We start from the raw sequence: 23,430 nt of genomic DNA, 5'->3' as shown, positions 1-23,430 counted from the left end.
GTCTGCATCCATCGAATCCATTCAGGGAAATGAGGGACATTCAGCAGACCTTTATGGGGCAAAGCAACACCTAGTGCCTGCCTACCAACGGTGGGGTTTAGCCAATCACGGTATCACGTGAAAGTATAAGGTGCTATGAGAAACCACAACAAATTACGCTGGTCAAGGCGCTTTTTGCTGTTCTGGTTCAAAGAAGAAATCATGGACTCTGACCAAACAGATGTGATAGCAGCAGCTATGCGTGCGTCCTTCTGCTCTGCCATGTTTATGTTGGTTCGGCTGTGGGCTCATTACCTCTTGCTTTCATCACAGCTGATATGTCCCGCCGTAAACCACAATACTGCTATGTGATTGGCCCGGACCGTATTTGGTTCGGCCCCTAAGTATTGAGACGGGGACAAGACAAGATGTATTCTAGTTTGTTTGTAAACGCACAAATACCACGAAAAAGGGCGACTGTGGCTTGATGGGTTGAGTAGTCATCTTGCAATCGGAAGGTTGTGGGTTCGATTCCAGCTTCCCTTTGTCACATGTCGATGTGCCCTTGGGCAAGGCACTTAACCCCAAGTTGCCTACCGAGCTGTGTATCGGTGTATAAATGTGTGCGTGTTAGTGAGTGTGATTGGGTGATGAGTGTGATGTGGCTCTAGCGTACAGCGCTTTGAGTAAACAGTATGACTGGAAAGGCGCTATATAAGTTCAGTCCATTTACCATTTACCGATTGCAGGCAAGGTTAGCATCAGACTAGCTCAGACTAATGTGATCTCCATAATTAAAGGAACACTTTGAAAACACATCAGAGTTCAACTGGATACCCATACAGATACTGCGATAGACTGATGACCTGTCCAGGGTGTACCCCGCCTCTCGCCCAGTGACAGCTGGAGATAGGCCCCTGCACCCTTCGCGAACCCACAAGGGATAGACGTGTTAGAAAATGGATGGATGGATGGATCCATACATATATGGGATGGGTAATGTCTTAAGGCTCCCATATACTCGGGTGTACTGTGCAAATACTGTGAGCTGTGTGGACTCCGCTCTGACTCTCTGCGGAAGTTTTAGTCTTCATAGTCAAGCGTATCTATTGCCTACATTTCTTGTGGCAAATTCCTACAGTTCCCACACTTTTTGGCAGTGAGACGAAGCGGCGGTACGGATGGTTAAATGTGTGGTCAGCTAGCTGAGCTCCTAGAGCTGTTTCTCTTCCAGCAGGCTGTCACCAAACACCTGTCAGTGAGAACAGAGAGGGACTGTGATGCAGCGCGTCCCTGCAACCGCCTTCTTTGGGTAGCTCAGTGCATCAAGCTTGGTGTCACATATAAAACTGTTCAATATAAAGACTTTTTGCCAGCAAGCAGTTTATAGTGTGGCACCGCATACGGGGTCCTAAAAATTGAGCTCTGACCGTATCTGACTGCGCGGACGTCCATGGTCTCATGTCCGTAAGTATGTGGGGCCCTTTTTAGGAACTAAAAGATGCCATATCATTTAATGAAATTGTAAATCATTATTATTTTTTACAATTAATTCCTTGGGCGTCCGTAAAACTATATTGGACCTGAAAGGGGAAATTGTTTAGGTAATGGCATGCAACATTGAATAGGATTAAGAAGATGTAGTATCAAAATCATCAACAAGGGGAACTTTTTTTACCCCAAGGTGTGACACTTTAATTTATTTAAGTTAGTTGGAAGTTACACAAAAGTGAAGTGAAGCCTGTTGTATGTATCCTCATTATGTAAAACCACTATCACTATCACCACTATTGTGTTCCATTTTCATTGTTTACAACAGCAAGGTCTGTTAAAGGTCGTGTTTTACAAGCATGTTTCATAACTTGTATTTTATTTTTAGTTGCACTTTGAATTCAGGTCAACTCCCAAACCAGATGATTGAAATAAAATCAAGTTTTTGAAAAATAATTTCTTTTATTTGTTTTTCTGAAACGAAAGAGGGAAAATCGATTAATTGGATTTGGTACAATGAAATCTGAGCTTTAATTTCTGAGCCATATTTCTCAGACCTTCTAGGAAAAAAGTATTTAACATTTTAAGGTCTTTTTATTTCTGTATTTTTGGCAGGATCATGTGTGGATATCTTGCCTTAGGAGGGACTGGTGCACTTTTACAAAATAGGTGGCATCCGTAGGAAAGAAATATTGAAGCAACATCTCCAGACATCAGCCAGGAGAAACAGCTTAGGTACAATTGGGTGTTGCTAATAAACATTTAACTTACTTACAAAGTGCTGTCAGGAGTGGCCACCTCTGTCCCATAGAAGGTTTGGCCTAAAGAAATTCACCAGTTTTGTCAGGAGGAATGGGTCAGAATTACAGCAGGTTATTGTTGGAAGCATGTAGAAGGACACCCAATATGTTTGAGCCAAGTCAAATCATTTGTGTTGTTGGTGTGGCATTTGGCAAATAGAAATAATTTTGCCAATGCTAGCTGGCTAGGAACAGGAAAAAAATATAGTGTGGGGGGGAAGCTATGTTCCTTTTTATACACACTCTGTAAAAACTGTTTTTAAACTGTGAATATGTTTTTGGCAATGATTGTAGGATTTTATCTGTGAGGCCATCAGGTCCTGCTGATAGTTTATTTTTTTACATCTAGTAGGATTGGGAAATGATATGCTCAGATTTTGCCCTCTTTACCAGAAAAAGGTCCTTTCAAGGAGGTAGGACCTTTTGGTAAGCCCTTAGACCAACATTAGCCTGGCTTTGTGGAAGGAGGATGCTGAACATTTCTAAATGTTTGAATAGCCCCAGTATTATATTTCAGTCATTCCCAGTTTATCCTCATCTGCAGGTCATATTTTCTAACCCTTACCAGACAGGAGTTCTTTATTTGTATTTGCAAATAACATTAAAACCCAGCCATCCATGCTGAGAGTCATTGAGTCAACTACATTAATAAAGGTCTACAAACGTAGTGTAAATATTTGATTAAAGGAAGCGCAGACCTCCACTTCAGTGTGTCCTCAAACATGGCTTTTTAACAGATTCTAACCAGTAAAGATATTTTTTAGCATTTATTCTGACATACAGACTAAAACAATACAAACTGCAGAGCTTTGTTGGTCGTTCACCAATTCCCTAAAATGTGATGTGTGTGGCTATCCATGAGACACGTCTCATAGACTTTAGTTATTAAAGGTCTGCAGAAGATAACAGACTAAATCACTGAAATCAATCAGTGAAACTAATAAATTGTATTTAAATGTCACATGTAACTGGTGTGTGTGTGTGTGTGTGTGTGTGTGTGTGTGTGTGTGTGTGTGTGTGTGTGTGTGTGTGTGTGTGTGTGTGTGTGTGTGTGTGTGTGTGTGTGTGTGTGTGTGTGTGTGTGTGTGTTTGGGGGGAGGGGTGATTTAAATGGCTAAATTTTGAGGAGCCTGTAGTCAAATCACATTTTAAGTCGTGGAGAGCTTAGCCTGGTATTTTCTGAAAATAATGACCAGTTTTCTTGCTTTGGGTCAAAGTCGTAATTTGCCTTTGATTTGGTCTGCTCCGTTTCACTGAGAGCCAAGGGCTCGGTCCATCACCACCGTACAGAGCAGTCTGACATATTTTCTTACAACTGTCACAGCCATAACATGCGGCTGGTGTTGACTCAAACTCCAGCACATTGCACCTTTAAAACTAGCATTTGTTGCATGTTAAGAAGTAGTTTATGTGATAATGGTGTGATATTAAAATATGTCGTTCCAATGTCTGATCCGTATTCTTGTATACTCAACAGGTGGAAGAGGAACCAAACTCTCCTGTTGTGCTGTTTAAGTTTTCCCAAGAGCTGTGTGCTGGTAAAGTTGTCACATTCTGAACAACATGTAGCTTTGAGAAACTAAAAAAAAACTGACCCTTGTGTGTACGCATACTTGCGTACACACAAATGTAAACACTTCACTATTTTGACCAAGACCGCTGAACTGTCTCCTGGTGATATTAGATTGAAATGTAGATAAATATAAAGAACAGCTGAAAAATAACCTACTGGAATAAATAACATAGACCATCTTGATTTAAACAACACAGTCTACTCTCTTTTTATATAAAATCTCAATATATTGAACCATTAACTTAATGACTCTTTTCGACCCGAGCTGCACCCATTTGAATCATTAAGTCACTGATCCGTCCTCACTCGAATTGTGCTTTTTTTGTTTGTTTGTTTTTTTGGGTAGAGTTAGGTTGCAGCTATTAGCTAGGTGTTGTGCCTACAGCTCAGAGCAGAAAGGAAACGGGGAGTTGCACTGAAATAACAAACCATAGTTCCCAGTGACATTTTGTCTGGTCTGCTCTCTTCACTCAGCTAATTGTGTCCGGAGCGAGTAATATACATAACGGGTTAATATTGGTGACTAATCGTGTGTTATGGGTCAGGAAAGTGACCCATAAAGAAAGAAGACAACACGGACATTATGATGGACCGAACCAAGAAGTTGTCCCCAGTCTGACTAACCAAGCTTGAGTCAATGTGATTAAAATAATGTTCCTGTGTTTTTATTCCCAGTGATAATCTGTGATCTGCCGTCTAGATAGATTTTCTAATTGCTTACAGTTCAGTTCAGAAGTGCAAGTAAGGGGACCACCTAAACATTCAGGGTCAGCAGAGAGACACACACACACTGCCAGTCACCCTCAAATTGCCCGTTTGTCATTCAGAAACAAGCTCACCTTTTCCTCACATACGCAGTAAGGAGTGCGGTCTGGTGAGACCACAGACATCATATACGTAGACGCGTCATAGGGCGCAGGTTCGCACGTCAACGTCACCGCCATATTGTATGTGGCAGAAAAAAGTTGAGTTCTGTTATTGTGAACGTGGATCAGAGAAGATGCCTCATTCCTGTGCTGCAATAAATACACACACATTATATATATATATATATATATATATATATATATATATATATATATATATATATATATATATATATATATATATATATATATATATATATATATATATATACACATTTGTGTGTGTGTGTATATGTTATGAGGATCGATTTGTTAAATCTAAACATTGTTGTCTTCATTATTTCATAAAACCGTGTCACTTGTGAACCTTTAGGAACAGACTTTTTGGGTGAGTATTAAAGAGGTAAAATTAATAAAATGAGAGAAAAAAGTCCTAGGTCAATAAAGTAAAAATAAACAAACAAACACAAAAGTGATAATGTTATGATAAAAACATCATATTATGAGAATTAAGAGGGAACATTTCAAGAATAGTCACAGTTTGCAGAATTATTTTACTCCTGGAGTAATAGGGCCAGGTTAGATTATTTTAAATATTTTTATTCTTTAGGAGAATAAATTCAGGAGAATGAAGCTAAAGGGATACGAAAATAAACTTGTAATATTACAAAAAAAAATACTTTGAATACAAAGTATATTCAGAGATTCAAGTCCCTCTGATACTGTTTAAGTGACTGAGTAACTGCAGATTTGCCACATTTAAGATGGCGGACGCTCTGACGCATCGCAGCATAGGCAGAACCCGCCCAATGACGCGTCTACTCTTATATTATGTCTATGGGTGAGACCCTCACTCATGCTAATCTGAGTTATCATTATAACCCCAAATTCTCTTTCATAGAGTTCATTTTGTTTCACTATTTCTAGACATGCCTGTTGAAATGACAACTGTTCCCAGTGGGTAATCAGCAAGGGGCCACATCATGAGGGGCTGCACTTAAGACTGAGTGTGCAAAAACAGACACCATCCTAAAATGTAGCTAATGTATCAGAGAAATCCTGCTGCTGCTGCACACATTCTAGATAGTGATTCTTTTAAAAGGCAGCTAGTAGAATGACACAAAGGCCAGGCAGGAGCTGAAGGCCACTGCTGGAGTCTGCCAGATAAATAGCTTTCAGTTTCCACTGGGAGAAACACTGCTTTGAAACAATCTGTCCCACATGTGGCTCTGCCCAAAACACAAATAACTCAGTGGTTTTGCTAAACCCTTGCTGGACTTAAAATGATTTGATGCCTTTGCTCAGCTGAAGCAAAAGGAGGACGATGAAATGCAGTCAACCCTATGGGAGAGCATGAACCCACCTACTGTGGAACAAAGGCTGGATTAGGGCACACAACGACCTTTGTGTAGAGGGAAAAATAAATACAGACTCCACACACAAAGAGGGCAGCTAGCATTTTGCCAACTTGTTTAGCTGAAGCCAGAACACGCAGTTTGGCTGTTTTTGTTGAACCAGTTCTTTTATTTGCATTTTCAAACACTTTAGCAACCAAAGAGAGCAGCAGAAACAACATCAGACATTTAGAAAGCAATGAGCTTGGTCCGAGCCCCACTCATCCTCCAGATATTGAAATTAACTGAGCGGGGCCTATTGATTGCCTGTATATGTTAGAAAATGCTGGAAAGACATTTTGCCCTAATCTGAACAATTTTAGACAGGACCAGCACATATGTAGTAGTTTAGCTGGTGTTAACCAACATCTGTCACAACTAGAGCAAACAGTTGCTCTGATTTTAAAGACAATGAAGGTGATGAACCATTTTACATATTTAAGAAATATGTCTCTTCTTATTTTTAAGAGAGTTCAGGCAAGTTGAACCATCTGAGTTAAATAATTGATAGATTCTACTCTGTCTTCTTTTCTCTCTATTACCTAATGTGCTTCAGTAGATGAGGAATCACTGAACATATTGCCTCTTATTTCCAAATACCTCAACAAATGGTGATGGATGTTTAGACGCACTCTCCCATTCAGTTGAATGAGAGAGTATTTTAAACTTTTGACTGGTAGTGTATGTTCCCCGAGAAAGAGAATTTACCCACCAGGCCAATTTATTGGAAAGATTTCAAACTGGTAAAAATAATATATCAAAATCCTGTTAGTGTCTTTAAATGTATGCTGATTCTACCAATGTGTGATGTGTAAGCTCGGAGGAGCCTTCTCCCATCCATTCACTGCAAACCTTAATCCACAAGAAAGACAGGATAACCTAAAGCGGCGGTAGCTGTTTCAATAGAATAATTAAATCCACTGTGTAACGTTTGTGGGATGATTCGGCTTTCACTAAGAATGTGCTGTTCCTCTTGAAGCTGTGTAGAACAGACAAACTCAACTTTGGTTCTAGCAGCATTGACCTAAAATCACCTTCTCATTCAATTCTTCAATTTGACAAGACAGTAAAGATAAAAAGAAGTCCAGAGATGGTCCCAAAATTCGATTGGTTTATTAATGGATAGAAAAGAAGATATTCATTTTAATATGGCCTCATGTCATTTAATGCCTCATCTGTTGCATGTAAGGATCGAGTGGGGGCTCCGTGGATGGTTTCTGTGCTGGAGAGAAGGAAGTGCTGGATACATTCAACAGATGGGTGAGAGTTTTTCCTCCTCTTTAAGAAAACCGTGTTAAATGTCTCATTTTGACAAAGCTAGACAGCAATAGAAATCTGGAACCATGTTCTAAACGTCTAGACACCAAATGTTTTTCAACACAACTATAAATGTTTTTAGCAACCTAAGCAACGAAATGTCTTTTGTATTTGGGTGATTGTAGCTGGGTGACCAGCTTGCTCAGCTGGTTCCCTCTAGTGGAGTGGATGTGGTGGAGCTTGAAGACGAAGGGACCTGTGTTCGTTTCAGCCCCCTCCTCACAGCTGCAGGTAACCTGAACACATGTGCATCCCCCAAATCATTCTAATTTAATCATAGAAAGACATTAATAGACAAGCATCAATCATAGATTTGTGGCCATTTTCTAATATTAAATATCTGTAAAGCTTTGACCTAATGAGGCCAATTTCAGCAAGTTGAGAAATAAGAACTATATCAGATGTAATAACAGCATTTTCTAGCCTCCACGCCATGAGCAGTCACATCAGAGCCGTGTGTGAGCACGCAGTCGATGTAAAAACTATTAGTATTAACACAATTAGCATAGCTAGCTAATTCCTAAAACATCTGCAGGGGTGCAAAATCTCTTTTCCCTGTTTCTCACTCCAAACAAGCAGCTAAAAACAAATAATCCACATTCCTAAGTCTGAAACAAACTTGACCACAGTTCCCTGCTGGGGAGCAGCATGTACACATCTAATGTGCACCCATAGACGGGTGGAGACGGGACACGTTCAGTTGGTGAGGCTGCAGCACAAACCCAACATGTATTTGTCTTGCTGTAAAGTTCATGTACATCATATTTAGAGATGGGGAAAGAAGAAAAGAAGGAAGACGTTCAAGTATGAGCTCACAGCGTTTAATATTTGTTTTATCTGACCAAACGGCATCATGGGTGATGACAGTCTGTTGGGAATTTCTACACTGGTTATAGGGTGAGATTAATATTTTTGACTGTTTAACTCAAAATGTTTGTTTTATCAACATTAATAGTAATATAACTTATTTTTCACTTTATTATATTCATTCATTGTAACATAACCAAAAATGCCTTATGCTTTAATTTTTTCTATTTTTGACCATTTGTTTCAACCTGATCTATTAGGGAAATAATAGTTGGTGAGATTTGCAGAGTTAAAAAGGTATAAATCTGAAAAATAAGAAAAGAAGGGAAAGATTCAGAGATTAAACGTATGGTGGATGATCTTCTTTCAGTTCCGTGGTTGGGGGGGATCATTTTGGTTGTCCTACATGCCAATCATTGTGACGTTCACCTAATGCCAATGTGTGCAAACATTTCTTGCTAGCTTCCTCTCGCTGCACATTTCTAGTGTTCATGTATCCAGTTAGCTTTGGTCTCACCGTATACTTAGAAAATCGCTGAGAGTCACAAGAAGCAAACTGTCTGACATGTTTATGAGAAGAAGAGGAAGGCCTCAGAAGAAATAATCCAGATTGGATTTGGGAGATTCTTTCACGTGATCCTCCCGAGGAGCGGAAGAGCAGGTAAGAAGGTCTTGCGCATGCAGAGTTATTCAAAAAGGCACTTGAATGTTTCCTACCTACATTTCCGGAAATATCACCCACTATTCCTTTTAAGTACATTTGCATATTCTTGGGGCACTGCAGGTAATACTGGCAAAAAATGAGTTCAGTTTTATTTAAGATATTTTGATTAAGCCAGATCCTGTACCTTGGTCCAAAACAATTTCTCCTGTGCTGCTCCTCATTAGCATTTTTTCTTTGTCCTGTTTTGACAGGGAACCTTTTATTGTGGCAATGTTGGCAATGGCAAATTTAAACTCAGATTGATAAAAAGGATAAAATAGTGTTGTACAGTAAGGAGTGTGAATAGTTTGTTCTGTAATATCCAGAATAGTGTAAATTGCAGAAAAAGATGGGTCTGGAGAAGTTTGAAATTTCTAAATGTAAAATGTGTAGTATCCCTGAAATGTAGATCTTCATCTCAACACTAGCATCAGTGCTTTAAAAGCAACCACCAAGCATTGACTCTGCCGCTTGTACTGCCGTTTTTAAGACAGAGATTCGTTTAAAATGTCTTTTTTTAAATGCAACAGTGTCCACACTGAAGAACAATGTCATTGGAACCTGGTGGGTGCAGTGATGGGCAAAATATTTGCAAATGGCCAGTAAAAGGTTAAAGGACTGAGCATTGAAAGCTGTCCTGCTCTGTCTTGTTCTGTTCATCAGCTGATTTTTTTTATTTTTTTTCGACCTCTAACTGTTAGAAGAGAGTGAAAACATTAACCAAACACTTTCATGACTTTCTCACCAGTGCTGGGTACCCAACAGGAGGATGTTGATGAGTTGGTGCAGAAGCTCGTGGAGCTGGTACCAATGATGTCATCCACAATGAACTTAAGACAAGACTTCAGAGAGGAGACCCACCGCCGTGCACCCTTACTCACATACATAGAGGAACTCAGCTGGCCTGGTCTGGGAGCAGTCCGGTAAGGCTGTCCGGGCTGTTAGGTGGCCTGTTTCACTTGCTCTCCCATGAAAGATTCATTTTTTTTATCAACAGGACCCAGAACTTGCAAAGCCACCTGGGGTTTTCATTAAAGTATTTTCTACCAAGCTACTTTGAGACCATAAAGTATTCTAGAGTCAAACATGAGGCCATCAGTTGAAATTTGGCCCAAATGAAGTCCTCTGCAGGACGATGAATCCAAGTAAAGCAACAGAAATAAAAATGAAAGGAATAAAGTTGCTGAACTGGCTCAGTCAAAGTCCAGCCCTCCAACTGATTGAAATATATAGTGGGAGCTGTGCAGGAACAGATGTTAACAAACACCAATGACCTCAAGCTACTATATCATGGGGTGGACTTAGTTCTTCGCTCGCAGCTTTTGCACTTTGGCCTCAAGTTTGGTTATTAAATGAGCGATAAGCGAAATTGCACCACAGCACATTGGTGTGCTGTTAAGCACTTTCTGTAGACCAAAACAAGATGAGTGGCAAGTCGTGCCTCTCTCTACCTTCAAAACCACAGGCCACAATTGTAGCATTACATTGAACCGATTCAACATAGCAACACAAGATTAACTAAACTAAAATAAACATTTGACTTCCTGCTGTTCACGTCTGGGGGAGCAAGCGCTGAGTCATACTGAAGCTGCTTCTGCTCTCCAAATGTTTGCTACCTTGGAAACGTGAATGTTGATCCTTGTTTTGTCTCTTTTGTTATCTGACAACTTCTTTGCCAAAGACTGTTGGTTTTCTGCAGTAATAACAGGTCCTGTTCAAATGAGCATGGCAGTAGCATTTTATGGTTTTGCTAAGCCCTGAGTGGAAGCTGTAATTTTTAACACAGAGTGATGATGTGTGACATCATACCATAGTCCATCTAAAAGGATGCCTTTAGTTCGTCACAAGACTGTTTTTAGGTCTTTCTATCTAAAATAATGAAATTTGCTTATCGCTCCTTTAAATAATGGCAATGTGGACTCTGTTGTATGGTTTTGTACATTTATGAACCTGGTAAGCAGTAGATCATTTTTTAGGGCCAGATATATAGAAACCTTAACTTGAAGGATGGTGTATTGCATATGATAACTCTTGATTTGGAGTGAATTTAAAGTTATTTTGCATATGTACATTAATAAAGAACCTCTAAATACCAAAACCTGTAGTAGATGTGTGTAATAAAAGTAGGTTGTCCATAAACAAATGCTAGGGCTATTTATGTGCTGAATAACCTCAATGAAAACCAAAGCATGGAGAAGAAAATGTTGTTTTGGACATGTTGCTGTGTTTAGACCATTCTAAGCACATGTGTTAATATCCAGGTATGAATCCCAGGCTGAAGGATTAGATGAAAGCAGGAGGAAAGAGGAGGTGAAGAAAATAAACAATGCACTTCTGACGAAACTACAAGAGCTTGACACAGACATCATCTTCTCCACAGGTTCGTACTTCCTCAACATCTGCGCTGCAACTGATCCCTTCTATTTTATGCTAAGTCTTCTGTTTCCATGTCAGGTCCTGAGTTTGTGACAGAAGAGGACTGCATCTTTGTAGGCATGGTCACTGATGACATTGATGTATCAGAGCTGGTGGAAACGATCTCTGCGCTGGGGACAGACATCGAGGAGAGCGGCAGGGTAACTGCTCCTTTCATTCTGTAGGACATGAGGATTCAGCTGTTGATAGTTGAAGCCCATCGTCATCTTTCCTTTCCAGTTCTGACTTTTTTTTTCCCTCTCCATCCACATCCAGATGTTTGTTTTCATTTAGTTTGTCCATCACTTCTCTTTTGTTTCTTTCTCCATCTATCTGTGCATTTGTTCAGCAATACATTCATTTTCCATTTTTTGATCATTTTATTTTCTGTCCATCCGTCAATCCATCATCCATGCATGATGAATGTTTAGATATAATATCACTTATTTTAATAACTTGCAAGTAGTATTTTGTTTTATCAGCTTTGAAATACGATTAACAACAACAACAAAACAAATTTGGTCTGTATACATTTTCTAAAAAGGCTTCACAATAAAAGACAGAGGATAGATGTTTAGGAGGCACTAAAGAGACATGATGAATAAGGACTACAGCCAAATGGTTCTCTTAGTCTTCAAGGATTCTGTAAATTAGCTCTGTAACAGATTGAGTAATCAGAGGAAAGTGGGCTTCCACCTCCTGCTCCGCCTGTTCATCAGAACCAAGCTCGCTCAATTACTCAGGTCTCAGCTTCCAGTCAGTTCAATAATCTTAAATCATCTTTAAACATATTTTCCTGTTTTGTAGCATGTTAAAATGCTCTATTAGGAAACTGCTCCATCTGTGGAGATGGGGAAACCTTCTCAGCTTTGTTCTTGGTGATTCTAGATAATCCACCTCCCTTTGACTCCAACATTGATTGGTTATGTCTGCAGGCACAGCAGTTTTGGGTGCTACCATGCTGAATGTGGCACCAGCTCCACTGCGCCAGGAAATCCATTCATTTGTATTGCTGCTCTGCACAACAACACTTTCCTGCTGCGATCAGTGGGGGTGTTGAACTTTGACCTCTGTGTGCTGTGATGGAGACCCATGCTGTTAATTCCTCCACCTCGTTCGTAGGGGATCTTACATTCTCCATGATGATGGATGGAAATGTGGGTCTGTACCTCCTTGTCCTCCAGCTATGCCGGCTTCTCCTCGCCTGTTTTCTGGAACTCCTTCTCCTTATCTCATGGGCGATTACTGGCCAATTTACTGTGGGGGTAGCAGGGCTGTTAATGGGGGGTAGCAGCTGGCCACAAGTTTTCTACTACAGTCCCCAAAAACAAATCCTGTATAAATCAAAATGAGCAGCCAAATTTACCACAACACGGTTAGGTCCATGCTGAGTTGAAAGGCAAAAAGACAGAGACACACACCCATTACTAGAAGTAGATTAAAAAGTAAATTTAAAAAGACATCACAGGAGTTTTTTCTGATATTACTGTCTTGATATTATTTTCGCCATAATTTCAGCTAGTTTAGATCAAGTCAGGGTATTTTATTGATGATGAGGTTCATGGCTAGCTAAAAGTAACAGGTCGTCTTTCCAGAGAGAGAATGAGCTGCGTCCGCAGGCAGCCACCATTTTAGTCTCCCCCTTTATTTAGGTACGAGTGCAGCTACGAGTCAGACTAAAAACCTTTATGCTTTTGTTAATATTATATAGTTTAGGAAATGTGAAAAATGACAATTGTTAGAAACCATTATTGTTATAAAAAGTATTTTGACTTTTATACAATTTAAAGGGGATTCTGGGTAATCCTCAGAGCATTGGATTCACTGCATTAAGAGAGAGAACAATGAAAGTTACAACAGAAATCGTTTGAGAACCTTTGCATTGGACCATATTTTTATTAGGAGACTTCGCAAATGTTGTTATACAGTTAGGAAAAAGCCAACAGAAGCTCTTGGACCTGGTTTTCTGTGTTGCCAGAAAGTGTATAGCCATTACGTGGAGGTCCAACTCCCAACTCTCCATTTCTAGATGGATCTCAGAGATGAATTGTAGACCTACTTGAAAATATCATCTACAATCTCAGCAATGACTGTAAAACCTTTTAGATTTGGCAGCCATACTAGACCATGATGCATGTGCCTTTATTAAATTCTGCACAGAATCATATTTATGGGCTGTTAGAATTTATAAACTTATGGGGTCACTAATGTCAAGTTTTGTCTGCTTCTGTTGTGTGTGTGTGTGTGTGTGTGTGTGTGCGTGTGTGTGTGTGTGTGTGTGTGTGTGTGTGTGTGTGTGTGTGTGTGTGTGTGTGTGTGTGTGTGTGTGTGTCTCTTTACATGGGTGGGTTTAGAGAAGTGTTTTGTTCATGTTTCACTAGCTTGAATATCTTAAAATAAAGTATTGCAAAAACATAGCTCAGGGTAAGTTTTTTTTTTTTAAAGAAAAGTTTGAAACCTGGTCCTAAAAATACATTAAAACTGGGAGTTGGTTCCAAAGGGGAGGAGCCTGAGAACTAAAAGATTATCAACGTGTATTGCTAGTAGCATACAAGGAAGGTCCTGTGCTCTTGTGTCTCCCCTCCTGACAGGAGGGGAAACAGACACCTATACTGTCTAGCTGCCTTTGAGGAACAAGGCAGCTAGACAGTATAGGTGGTCCTGTGTATCCCACCCTTACATCAAAGAGACTGTCAGGTAGGCTACCCATTTCTCTTATGTACAACTTCTTTTTTTGAAATCAGGTAACAATGTCTAATGACGACTCAACAGAAAATGGGCCCCTGGTCTGTCTAGGTTGCCAGGAATCACAATCTTTTTGTTCGGCCCCATTCGATTCGTTGTATTCTAATTGCTACGGACATCACACGACCCAATCCCTGTCAGATCGGCTGCCAAATCGGATCCGATGTGTCCTGGCCGTTACTCTGACACATAAAATGCTGCCAACTAAGCTCCGTTGTTGCTATTTTTTAGCAATTATCCAGACCCCTCAAACCACTTTCAAAAAAGACACAAAACAATGACTGAAAAATCCAGCCATGTTTTTGGTGTTCTAGAAGATTGTGACTTAAAAGCATGTATCCTGTTCACTACAGCTGTTGCTGCTGTGCTTCCTCCCCCATCTCAAAGAGGTCACAGCTGGCCAAGTCCTTTTGCTGCTGTGTTGTCGTTGAGGCTCCAGCGTTGTTTGTTTTCCTGAACAGTTCTGATTCTGTCCTCTGCAGTTACTGGAGAACATGACTGAGCGGGTGAGGAAAGGCATCTTGGAGGCAGAGCTGCAGCTGCAGAGGGCCAATGAGGAGAAACTCATAGAGGAGGTAGGATAGATATGGCTAATACTGCTGCTTTTCCTCTGATCAGGGTGTCTCTTTGTCCTCTTCCTTTGTTCTGCTCTTGTGACTAAATATGAATCTTTGTGTTCCAGGGCATGCTGAGACAGCTTCCTCTGGTTGGATCTGTGTTGAACTGGTTTTCTCCTGTTGAAAGCTCCATAAAGGGAAGGACCTTTAACCTGGCAGCAGGTAGGGCAAGCTGCTAAAATATCTGCAAACATGTTCTTACTGTGTGTGAATGCAGGACGGGACACAGGCAGCGATTTTAAAGGTGGATGGGTTTCAGAGCTGGGATTAACCATCCAGAGCAAGGTAGAAAGTGGAGGCAGGGCAAGGTAGAGTAACCATTTTAATTGGTTAATAGGAAATAATTTAAACAGTAGACATATGTTATGGTATTAAAAAAAATGCTATTAGGCATTAATTGTAATTTTTAGTGAAAATAGTAAAGTCCTACTCAGGAGTGTTATCACTGTTACCTTGCAGCAGGAGGGACCAGTGTTCAAATCCAGTCCAGAGCCTTTCTGCATGCAGTTTGCAGATTTGCCTAAGTGGGTTTTGTCTCGGTTCTGGTCTGGAATGGACTGCTGACCTGTCCCTGGTGTTACATCCCACCTCGTAATCCTTCAAGGAGATGAGAGGGATGGATGGATGGAAGGATGGATGGATACTTTCATTGTAGAAGACTATAAAACTCATTATGTCAGAACAGTCAGAATAATGCAAAATAAGGCTTGTTTATCCTTTAGGATAACATGTGCCCCAGAACCTAAGGATACTGCATTAAAATATTGAATATATTGGCTTTTCTATAGTAAATTATGGATTTTTTTAACATGTCCTGTCTGGCAGTGTAGCGCTAAGAATTGCTGTCTTAATGCCAAAGAGAGCCCAACGGATTTACTCTCAAATGTGGAGCATTACTGCTTCACCATAGTACTCCATTTGATATATGTCCAAAAATTTTTATTGGATATTATTTTGGGATGATTTCAAATTCAGTGCACACAGAAACGGAAAGGTAAAAGAGTAAGGAAGGAAGAGAGAAAGGTGAGGCACAACGTTAAAAGGGAAAAAAGGTGACAAAAATAGATCAGAGGAGAAAGGGAGATGAAGATCAAATCCTCGCCATTTGCTTCTACACCTACAGAGAGAGATATAAAAACAACAGCAAAGGCAACCAAAAAAAATATTACAAGTACAATCAACCAACGCGTTGATACCATCACTGAACAATACGCAGGATTATTTAATACAAGATGTATAAAGTGACAGCTAAAGCTAATAATAGGAGTTTTCTGTCTAGAAGTGAATCTGGAAGCACCTGAATCCAAGCACATGTAGGCGTTTGTGAGAGTGTGCTTGTGTATGTAAGGTTTATCCATTAGAAAAATACTCAATAGTGGTTGTGAGGAGCAGAAGACCCGACCCAGAGTGCTGAGGCAGACGCCGGGAAAAAACAAAACCCTATACCCCTGAAAGGACCCCCAGGTCAAAGAAGCCCAATAGGGACCAACACAGGCATAGCTGCCTCCTCCACCCCAGGGAAGAGCAGAGAGGAGCCCCAGGAACCCCCCCCCCCCCCCCCCCCCAACAGCCACAATGCAGAAGCCCTCGGGGGCTGCAGAGACGAGCCCACAGGCTCTGCTGCCAGCCAGCTACACCAGAGCGGATCCAGCCATGGGCCCAGAGACATGCCCAGGGGCGCCCTGCCCTCCAGCAGGGCCCCAACAACAGGGCCCCGACAGAGCCATGGAGCTGCCCTGCAAAGCAGCCGCCAGGAAAGAGTCAGCACACACCTGAACACCCAGCACCTGACACAGAGATCTACCAACACGCCAACGGATCAATGAGCCAACCACTGGCAGGGAGCCTAAAGGGGGGTGGGGGTCACAGTCACAGTCACACTTTTCCACCCTAGTGCCCCCACATGCAAACGCTCATAACCACACATGAGAAAAGACGCTGTACACACACTTGATCTCACTCCACATCCTATACTCCCAGGTCCAGGTACCAATGTACCAGAGGAGTATCCAGCCCCCTTTACCTGGGAGGTGATCCCTATCAACAGGATGGGGGAGCCAGGCCAAGGACCACCCCAACCTGGGCAAACCCAGTCCATACCCCAGCAAAATTGTGGCCCAGGTCGCCACTAGAAACCCTATGGATTCTACATTGATGTTGGGCTCTTTTACAAGAATAAGACTATTATAACAGTCTTCAGTTAGGTATAGCCAGACTTTAAAGTTTTTTGATGTGTTATGATTGCCAGGATAACAGACACATACATAGTAACATGTTTGGCCGTTAGGTTCTCTGGATTCCACAGATGTGACTTACTCCACCAAAGTCCAGGCAGGCAGGACTCCCCTGCAAGAAACTCCCACCCTTACATCAAAGAGGCTGCCAGGTAGGCTGCCCATTTCTCTTATGTACAACCTCTTTTTTTTGTCTAATAACAACTCGATTACCTTTCTCTATGTTTTGTGAATTGATGAATTATCAAGAAATTCCTGTCAAGACAGTTCCAGATAGACCTTTTCTGAAAAGATAAAATCTATCTTTCTAAAATCTGTGTTGGTCAACACTCTTCAGCAATGAACGATGACTTGGGCAGAGTGACTTGGAAGATGGATGGAGCTAAATCCTAAATAATGCAGAAGGAAACCCTGTTAGAGGCTGCAGAAGACCCGAGACTGGAGTGGAGAATCCCCCTCCAGCAGAACAACCACCCTGACCAGCCAGCCAGAGATACTATGGGAGGGTTTAGCGCGTAGCAGATTCAGATTCATGTATTAGAATGGCCTAATCAGAGCCTACACTTACATTCAACTGAGAATTGGTGGCCAGAAAAATGTTTTGACATGTACCCACAAAGACCTGCAGTGTAAAATGGTTCTATAACATTCTGGCTTAGGGGGGCTATATACAAATGCACATCATGCATTTCAGAATTTTACTTGTAAAAATGTAAAAAATATTTTTCCAACTACTGTTTTGTGTTGGTCTTTCAAACAAAATTCCAACAAAACACATTCATGTTGGTGGTTGTAATGTGAGAAGATCTGAAAAAGTTGAAGGGTTGTGAATATTTTAGCAAGGCACTGGAAGTTCATTGGAAGAAGTAAGACCATCTAGTGTCCTTCCCTACTTTCCCACTTTTGTGATGTCAGCTGGTTTTCATCATGTACTTTATAGATAATAAAAGCTCATTATTGTAAATATGTTTTATGTATCTAGTAGGGCTGTCAGTTTTAACGCAGACCTGACGCCGACAATTTTTTTTGGCGTGCGTCAAAACACACACCGTTCCTTAATGTTTTTCCCCCGCAGTGTTCTCCGGACTGTTTCTTTTACGCTCTGTGCTTTCCTTAGTTCCTAGAATGCTAGAGACTGTAGCAAAACAGACCCACACTCACTGTGGCCAAGTCCGCTTATTTCATGCAACTTTGGGATTCTTTTCTTTTTTTTAAAGTCGCTTGTAAGTTTCATGAGTCGCAGTTAGGGCATTATGATTAGTGATTTAGCCATTATAGGCCAGAGTTTAACATTTTAACACTGAAAAGTGCTTGAAAAATAAAAAATGTTTTATTAGTGTCATTTATTCCAAAATTGCATATTAAAACGCCCAAATACGCTTTTACACTTTCAGAAATAAAAAGATAAAATATGTGATTAGTTTGGGGCTAATCTTGAGGTAACTATTGACATTATGCGATTAATCGCGATTCAAATTTTGAATCGTTTGACAGCCCTAGTATCTAGTGAATATTTGCCCTTGTATGTCCAAACCTCCCAGAAAATGGACAGAAACCCAGAATAAGCTTCAATTTTAAATGAAAACTTTGTTTTGAGACATCCACATGCCTTTGTTTCTATTTTCTCTCCTTGATAAACATTGCAATCTTTTCATGTTGCAGGTCAGAGGTTATTTCGGCGTCCAGGTGCAGGTTCTGACTCGATGAGTGAGACCAGCTCAATTGGACCGGCTGATGAGACATCCAGAGAGGAGGGCACCACAGTCAGCACTAACATCCACCCTTCCATGTCTCAGCCTGAGACACTGGGTCAAGCTGCAAGTGATGTAAGACCACCAAACATCCCAGGGACACCAGAGCAGGCAGAATCCGAGGAGGAGAGACAGCCTGAGGGCCAAGAGGTGGATCTGAGTGGGAGATAGGTCAACTCTGTCTCCAGGTCTCCTTCATCCGTCCTGTACGTGCAGCCAGTCCAATATGTTGTAAAATGAGAGGCCAAGGATAAAGGTTCTGCAGGATCTATAGGGAAAGCTGGAGAACATCAGCTGGGCTGTTTATATCTCTCATTTCAAGGTTTCAGGGTGCCAAAAAAGCAAGCCAGTCCACCTGTGTGGTTCACTGTGAACTCAGATCAGTGCATTTCTACTTATTCTAATCGGATAGTCTTCCTCTCTTCTACCAGCACTGCTTTGACCAGGGTGCTTCTCCACATCCCTCACAACGATCGGCCACTCCTTCATACACCCCTGAGAAAAAAGGAAAGTGACGAGACAAAAAGTTAGTCACTATAATGACTCTGTGAATTTTAGATTAAAAGAAGTAGGCACATTGCACTTGGAATTGTTTTTGTAGTCTTTCCAGTGAATGGATCCTAGGAATCCAAATGAGCACAACTCACACCAGTTAACATGTTTAAATTCCTCACTTGACCCATTTTCATCTAATAAATTCAGATCAAATATTTACATTTAGGAACAGAAGGATATTATTAGATATTTAATATATTATGACTATTCCAACAATGTTCTCCTTGTAAAACCTGGACCACATTATTCAGGCAGGTTAACCTCAACAGTAGAACAGTTTTTTGGAGAGAAAAACAGAAATCATTAGAAAAGCCAAAATCAGGTGAAGTTTATGCCCAGAATGATTTAAATGGAAACATCTGACCACAGCTGTAGTCATTTCTGAAGCCATGATCCATGAGAAAGAATAGGTGGCTTCAAAATGACCCATAAGGATGAATCCAGACACGTATTTGAAAAGTTTGATTTATGTAAGATCTATTTTCTGGGCTACTATAATTAACCTGCATCTAGACACAACAAAAAAAGATTATAAAAATGTACTGAAATAAGAAAAGATTAAACCTGAAGAAGAATCTTGAGTTTTGTCTGAAAATGAAACCGAATTGTAGTGCTGGCCTTATTTTCACTACCACAGGGTTGCAGACATGCAGATAATCAACTCCACACATTCTGTCATTGTCTGCCATATGAAACCCAACATCTCCTCATTCTGAACTTTAAACCCACAGACCATTTTGTGCTTTTACAACCAAGTAAGTTCAGATTTATTCAACTTAATTGAAAACATGTTTCTTATGATCTTTAAACATAACTACTGATATCAGAAATTTTACACTTAACATGTAAAACCAAAACCATTTTGCAGCTTAACTCTGTTGCAGCTTGGAGAAATAAAATAAAATTCTCTGAGCACAGCTTCATTTTTTACTCTGAGGGTTAGGGTTTGGGGTCTTTTTTATTTGGCAAAATATTTTTTGTAAGTACTGTGTAATGGCCCAAGTACATGGGATGGTTTGGGTGTTTCTGCTTTGTTTTCCGTTTTTGGTTTTACCATATATTTGAACGTTTGAGTCACTTATGCTAAATGTCTTTTGTTCTCTCCTAAAGGCTGGTTTATTGGGAGCATATGCACTTTAATAATGTTTCTAACAAACTAATCGGTTTTCCATGATCTATTTACAGTCCAATTCAAACGTGTTCGTACCTCTTGAACAGTTCAACATCTTGAAACTCTACACTCTCAAACATGAATGTGTTTCCTTGTGATTTAATGTGATAGGCCAACACCAGGTAGTGCATTATAAAGAGCGGAAGTTAAGTGATGCAGGTTTTTTTTTTTTTTTTCATCTGAAAACTTTAAACATTTGTATTAGGTGACATGTAATGGCAGCTGGTTGCACTTGTTTATATGAAGGGGTGTCAGAGTAAAAGCGTGCTGAATATAAATGCAAACCACATATTTAGGAATTGTATTTTTGATCAAATTTGAAAAAAACATGCCATTTTCACATTGATGTCTTACTTTGTGTTGGTCAAAAACATAACAAAATTCCAATAAAATACATTAAGGTTTGTTGTTATACCATGGAAAAGTTCCAGGGTGTTAATAGTTTTGGAAGGGACTGTACACTGCCCTGTGAAGGCCTGCTGATCTATACAGGTAGCACGCTCCTTCCCCTCACTACTGACTGCCCCACTGCTACCCTGCATGGGTTAACTACTGCTAGGACATGGGTGGATGTATGGTACTGTTGGAGTGGGGATACTGCACTGGCATAACATACGTAATGTACTAATTATCCCAAAGTTCCTTCCTGAATAAGATCTGTCTGACTATGATCAAAAGGTTTATTTCAATTAAATGGTGGTCTAATATCTAACCATGAAACATGTTTTGAATTGACCAATTCAAAGGTTAGGTTGTTTTGAGGTGGAGATATATGACCTACTGTTAAGCAGTCATCTTTCCTGCAGCAAACATTGCTCAAGTATCAGTAAGTTTGATGATGAAATGCATCATGGGTATATTATTTTGAAATGAGGTAAATTATTATTTTGTCATAAGATGCAGTTTAACAAAATACGATAAACATCAACTTACCAGTAAAGCCGTATAATTTTTTACACACCATGTAGCGATTGGACTTGAGGTGAATATTGACCTATGACAACTGCAACGCTCTGCAGTTTGCTAGCAAAAGTTAGCCATATATAAAGGTAGTAAACATGGCCTGACAGAGTTACTAATGCGAAACTATTGCATAATAAAAGTCAAAAAAATATAGATGGGATTAAAGTGAATGATGATTTATTGAGGGCCTCCTGAGAGAATCGGAAGCCCCTATTTGTGCATCCAGCCTGAACTTGTTAATTGTTACAAATAAGATACTGACTGCTCATCACTTCACCACAAAACCCTATCTCAAAATATTCTAACCATTTCTTTAAATGTGTTCAAACTGTTGTGCTTGACTGTAAACTTGAAACATGTTGGAGAAAATGTCTTAGAATGAAGGCCAGGAACTCTGATTTGACCGGACCTTTGCTGGCCAAAAAAGGGAGAATGAAGGTTCCCCCAGAGTTGCACATGTTCTGTAGATAATTATTTTACTACTGGACTGTATTTGTTTTTTTCTATGGTGTAAATGAAGCAGAATTTTCTTAATGATTCTTTCTGTCTTGGGATTCTAATGGAAAATATAAATGATTATAAACTTTTTGACTGGAAAAGAAGTTGTTTGTTCTTGTGTGGTGTTTTGGTCTAAAATGCTTAATGATATTCAACCCACAGGGTCCTTTTTCACATTAACGTTTAAATTCAGTCATGGTAAAAAGTAAGTAGCTAGACCGGTCAATTTAAGAGATTTAACATGATCTGGTCTTTAGAAGGTTCTAAAATTATTTAAATCTAACCACAAGTCTAAAAAAATACACACACCACAGATTACTCTCATCTCATTGCAAATGAACAAATATATTATTGATCAAATCCTTTAACTATGATTAATTTCTAGTTTTAGTAGTCTATTAACACTTGATTTTATTTGGCTGGGTTTTGTCATTGGCTCATGTGTATGCTGTTAAATTCTTCCATTTACTGTAATATATATTTACACTGGTGTGAAAATGTGTTTGATGTTCTGATTAAGTGTGAGAAAGGAGCAAACACATTTCAATATTAGTCAAAGATAATACAAACACATAATGCAGTTTTTAAGCTAAGGGATTTTATTATTAAGGGAGGAAAAAAATCCAAACCTACATGGCCCATGGTATCCACCGTCACAATGTTCACCAGGTCCGATTGTCAGTCTGGACCTGGAGGTCTTGCAGTGCTCTTAGCTGGTTCTGATCCTCGTGAAGTGCCTTGAGCAGCTAGTTATGCACCATATCAAGTGTGTCCTCCCCACCTCCCCGGACACATTTCCGTTTGCATGTCTGTCCAACGTCTTGACTGATGAAGTCATCTCCACTATTCTCCACTCAGCCCTCACACACCAGTGCCTGTATTCACAAAGGTTCTCAGCGTTCTCTCAGAGAGCTCCTAGCTTAGCCGAAACATTCCTACCTAGGAGTCTTATTTTAATCAGAAGCTGCTGAGAGCGACTCTGAGTAAAGAAATGACAAAAAATGTTATCTTGGTGAGGAGGTGTGGTTGACTCTGTTGCTAGGTGTGACGCTGTCTTTTAAGAGCTATGACGGTTGATGGTACAAAAGAAAAAAACACAAAAAAGCACACATACACACAAATGTACTCCTAGTGATCAAAGTTCACCAGTTAACTGATTAGACTGGATTAAGAAACGTGTGACATGATGAAATTTTGAAAAATTAAATAATTGTCACACAGCATCAAAATATTTGTACCTTATTTACATCCTCATCATCATCATTTGATTTGCTTGTTATGTTTACTCGCCATACTGGTCATTTTACTACTTCATCTATTTGATATTAATGTGGACTCACCTGTCAGCATTTTATTGTGATTGCCTGCTTGTACAAAGCGGTTGACAAAACGATCGACATAAAATCGAGAAAAAAGGCAGAGAAAACTGAGAAGAGCGTCGCATTTTGTCTCGCATCGCTCTGGAAGGAGATCAGAGGAGTAAGTTGGTACCTGGATAACGATGCAAATAGGTGGACTTTGAAGCACAGATCCATCCATCCATCCATTTTC

General features: G+C 40.1%; 1 protein-coding gene across 2 annotated transcripts in view; it reads left to right on the top strand.

Moving 5' to 3' along the window:
• Positions 1-21,983, top strand: part of pdxdc1 (pyridoxal-dependent decarboxylase domain containing 1) — a 41,873-nt gene extending 19,890 nt beyond the window's left edge. For both annotated transcript variants that reach the window (XM_012879549.3, XM_021325039.2), the window contains 10 exons: positions 3,748-3,808; positions 7,293-7,363; positions 7,546-7,651; positions 9,679-9,853; positions 11,192-11,310; positions 11,385-11,506; positions 14,573-14,665; positions 14,773-14,869; positions 16,995-17,093; positions 18,604-21,983. In XM_012879549.3, coding sequence (XP_012735003.2) covers positions 3,748-3,808; positions 7,293-7,363; positions 7,546-7,651; positions 9,679-9,853; positions 11,192-11,310; positions 11,385-11,506; positions 14,573-14,665; positions 14,773-14,869; positions 16,995-17,093; positions 18,604-18,863 — 1,203 coding nt within the window. In that variant the 3' untranslated portion in view covers positions 18,864-21,983. The remainder of the gene's footprint in view (positions 1-3,747; positions 3,809-7,292; positions 7,364-7,545; positions 7,652-9,678; positions 9,854-11,191; positions 11,311-11,384; positions 11,507-14,572; positions 14,666-14,772; positions 14,870-16,994; positions 17,094-18,603) is intronic.
• Positions 21,984-23,430: the final 1,447 nt, after the last annotated feature.

This window comes from Fundulus heteroclitus, chromosome 16 (genome assembly GCF_011125445.2).
Source record: "Fundulus heteroclitus isolate FHET01 chromosome 16, MU-UCD_Fhet_4.1, whole genome shotgun sequence".
Taxonomy (NCBI): domain Eukaryota; kingdom Metazoa; phylum Chordata; class Actinopteri; order Cyprinodontiformes; family Fundulidae; genus Fundulus; species Fundulus heteroclitus.
The sequence above is the reverse complement of the archived record's forward strand: the minus strand, read 5'-3'. Positions and strand labels throughout refer to the sequence as shown.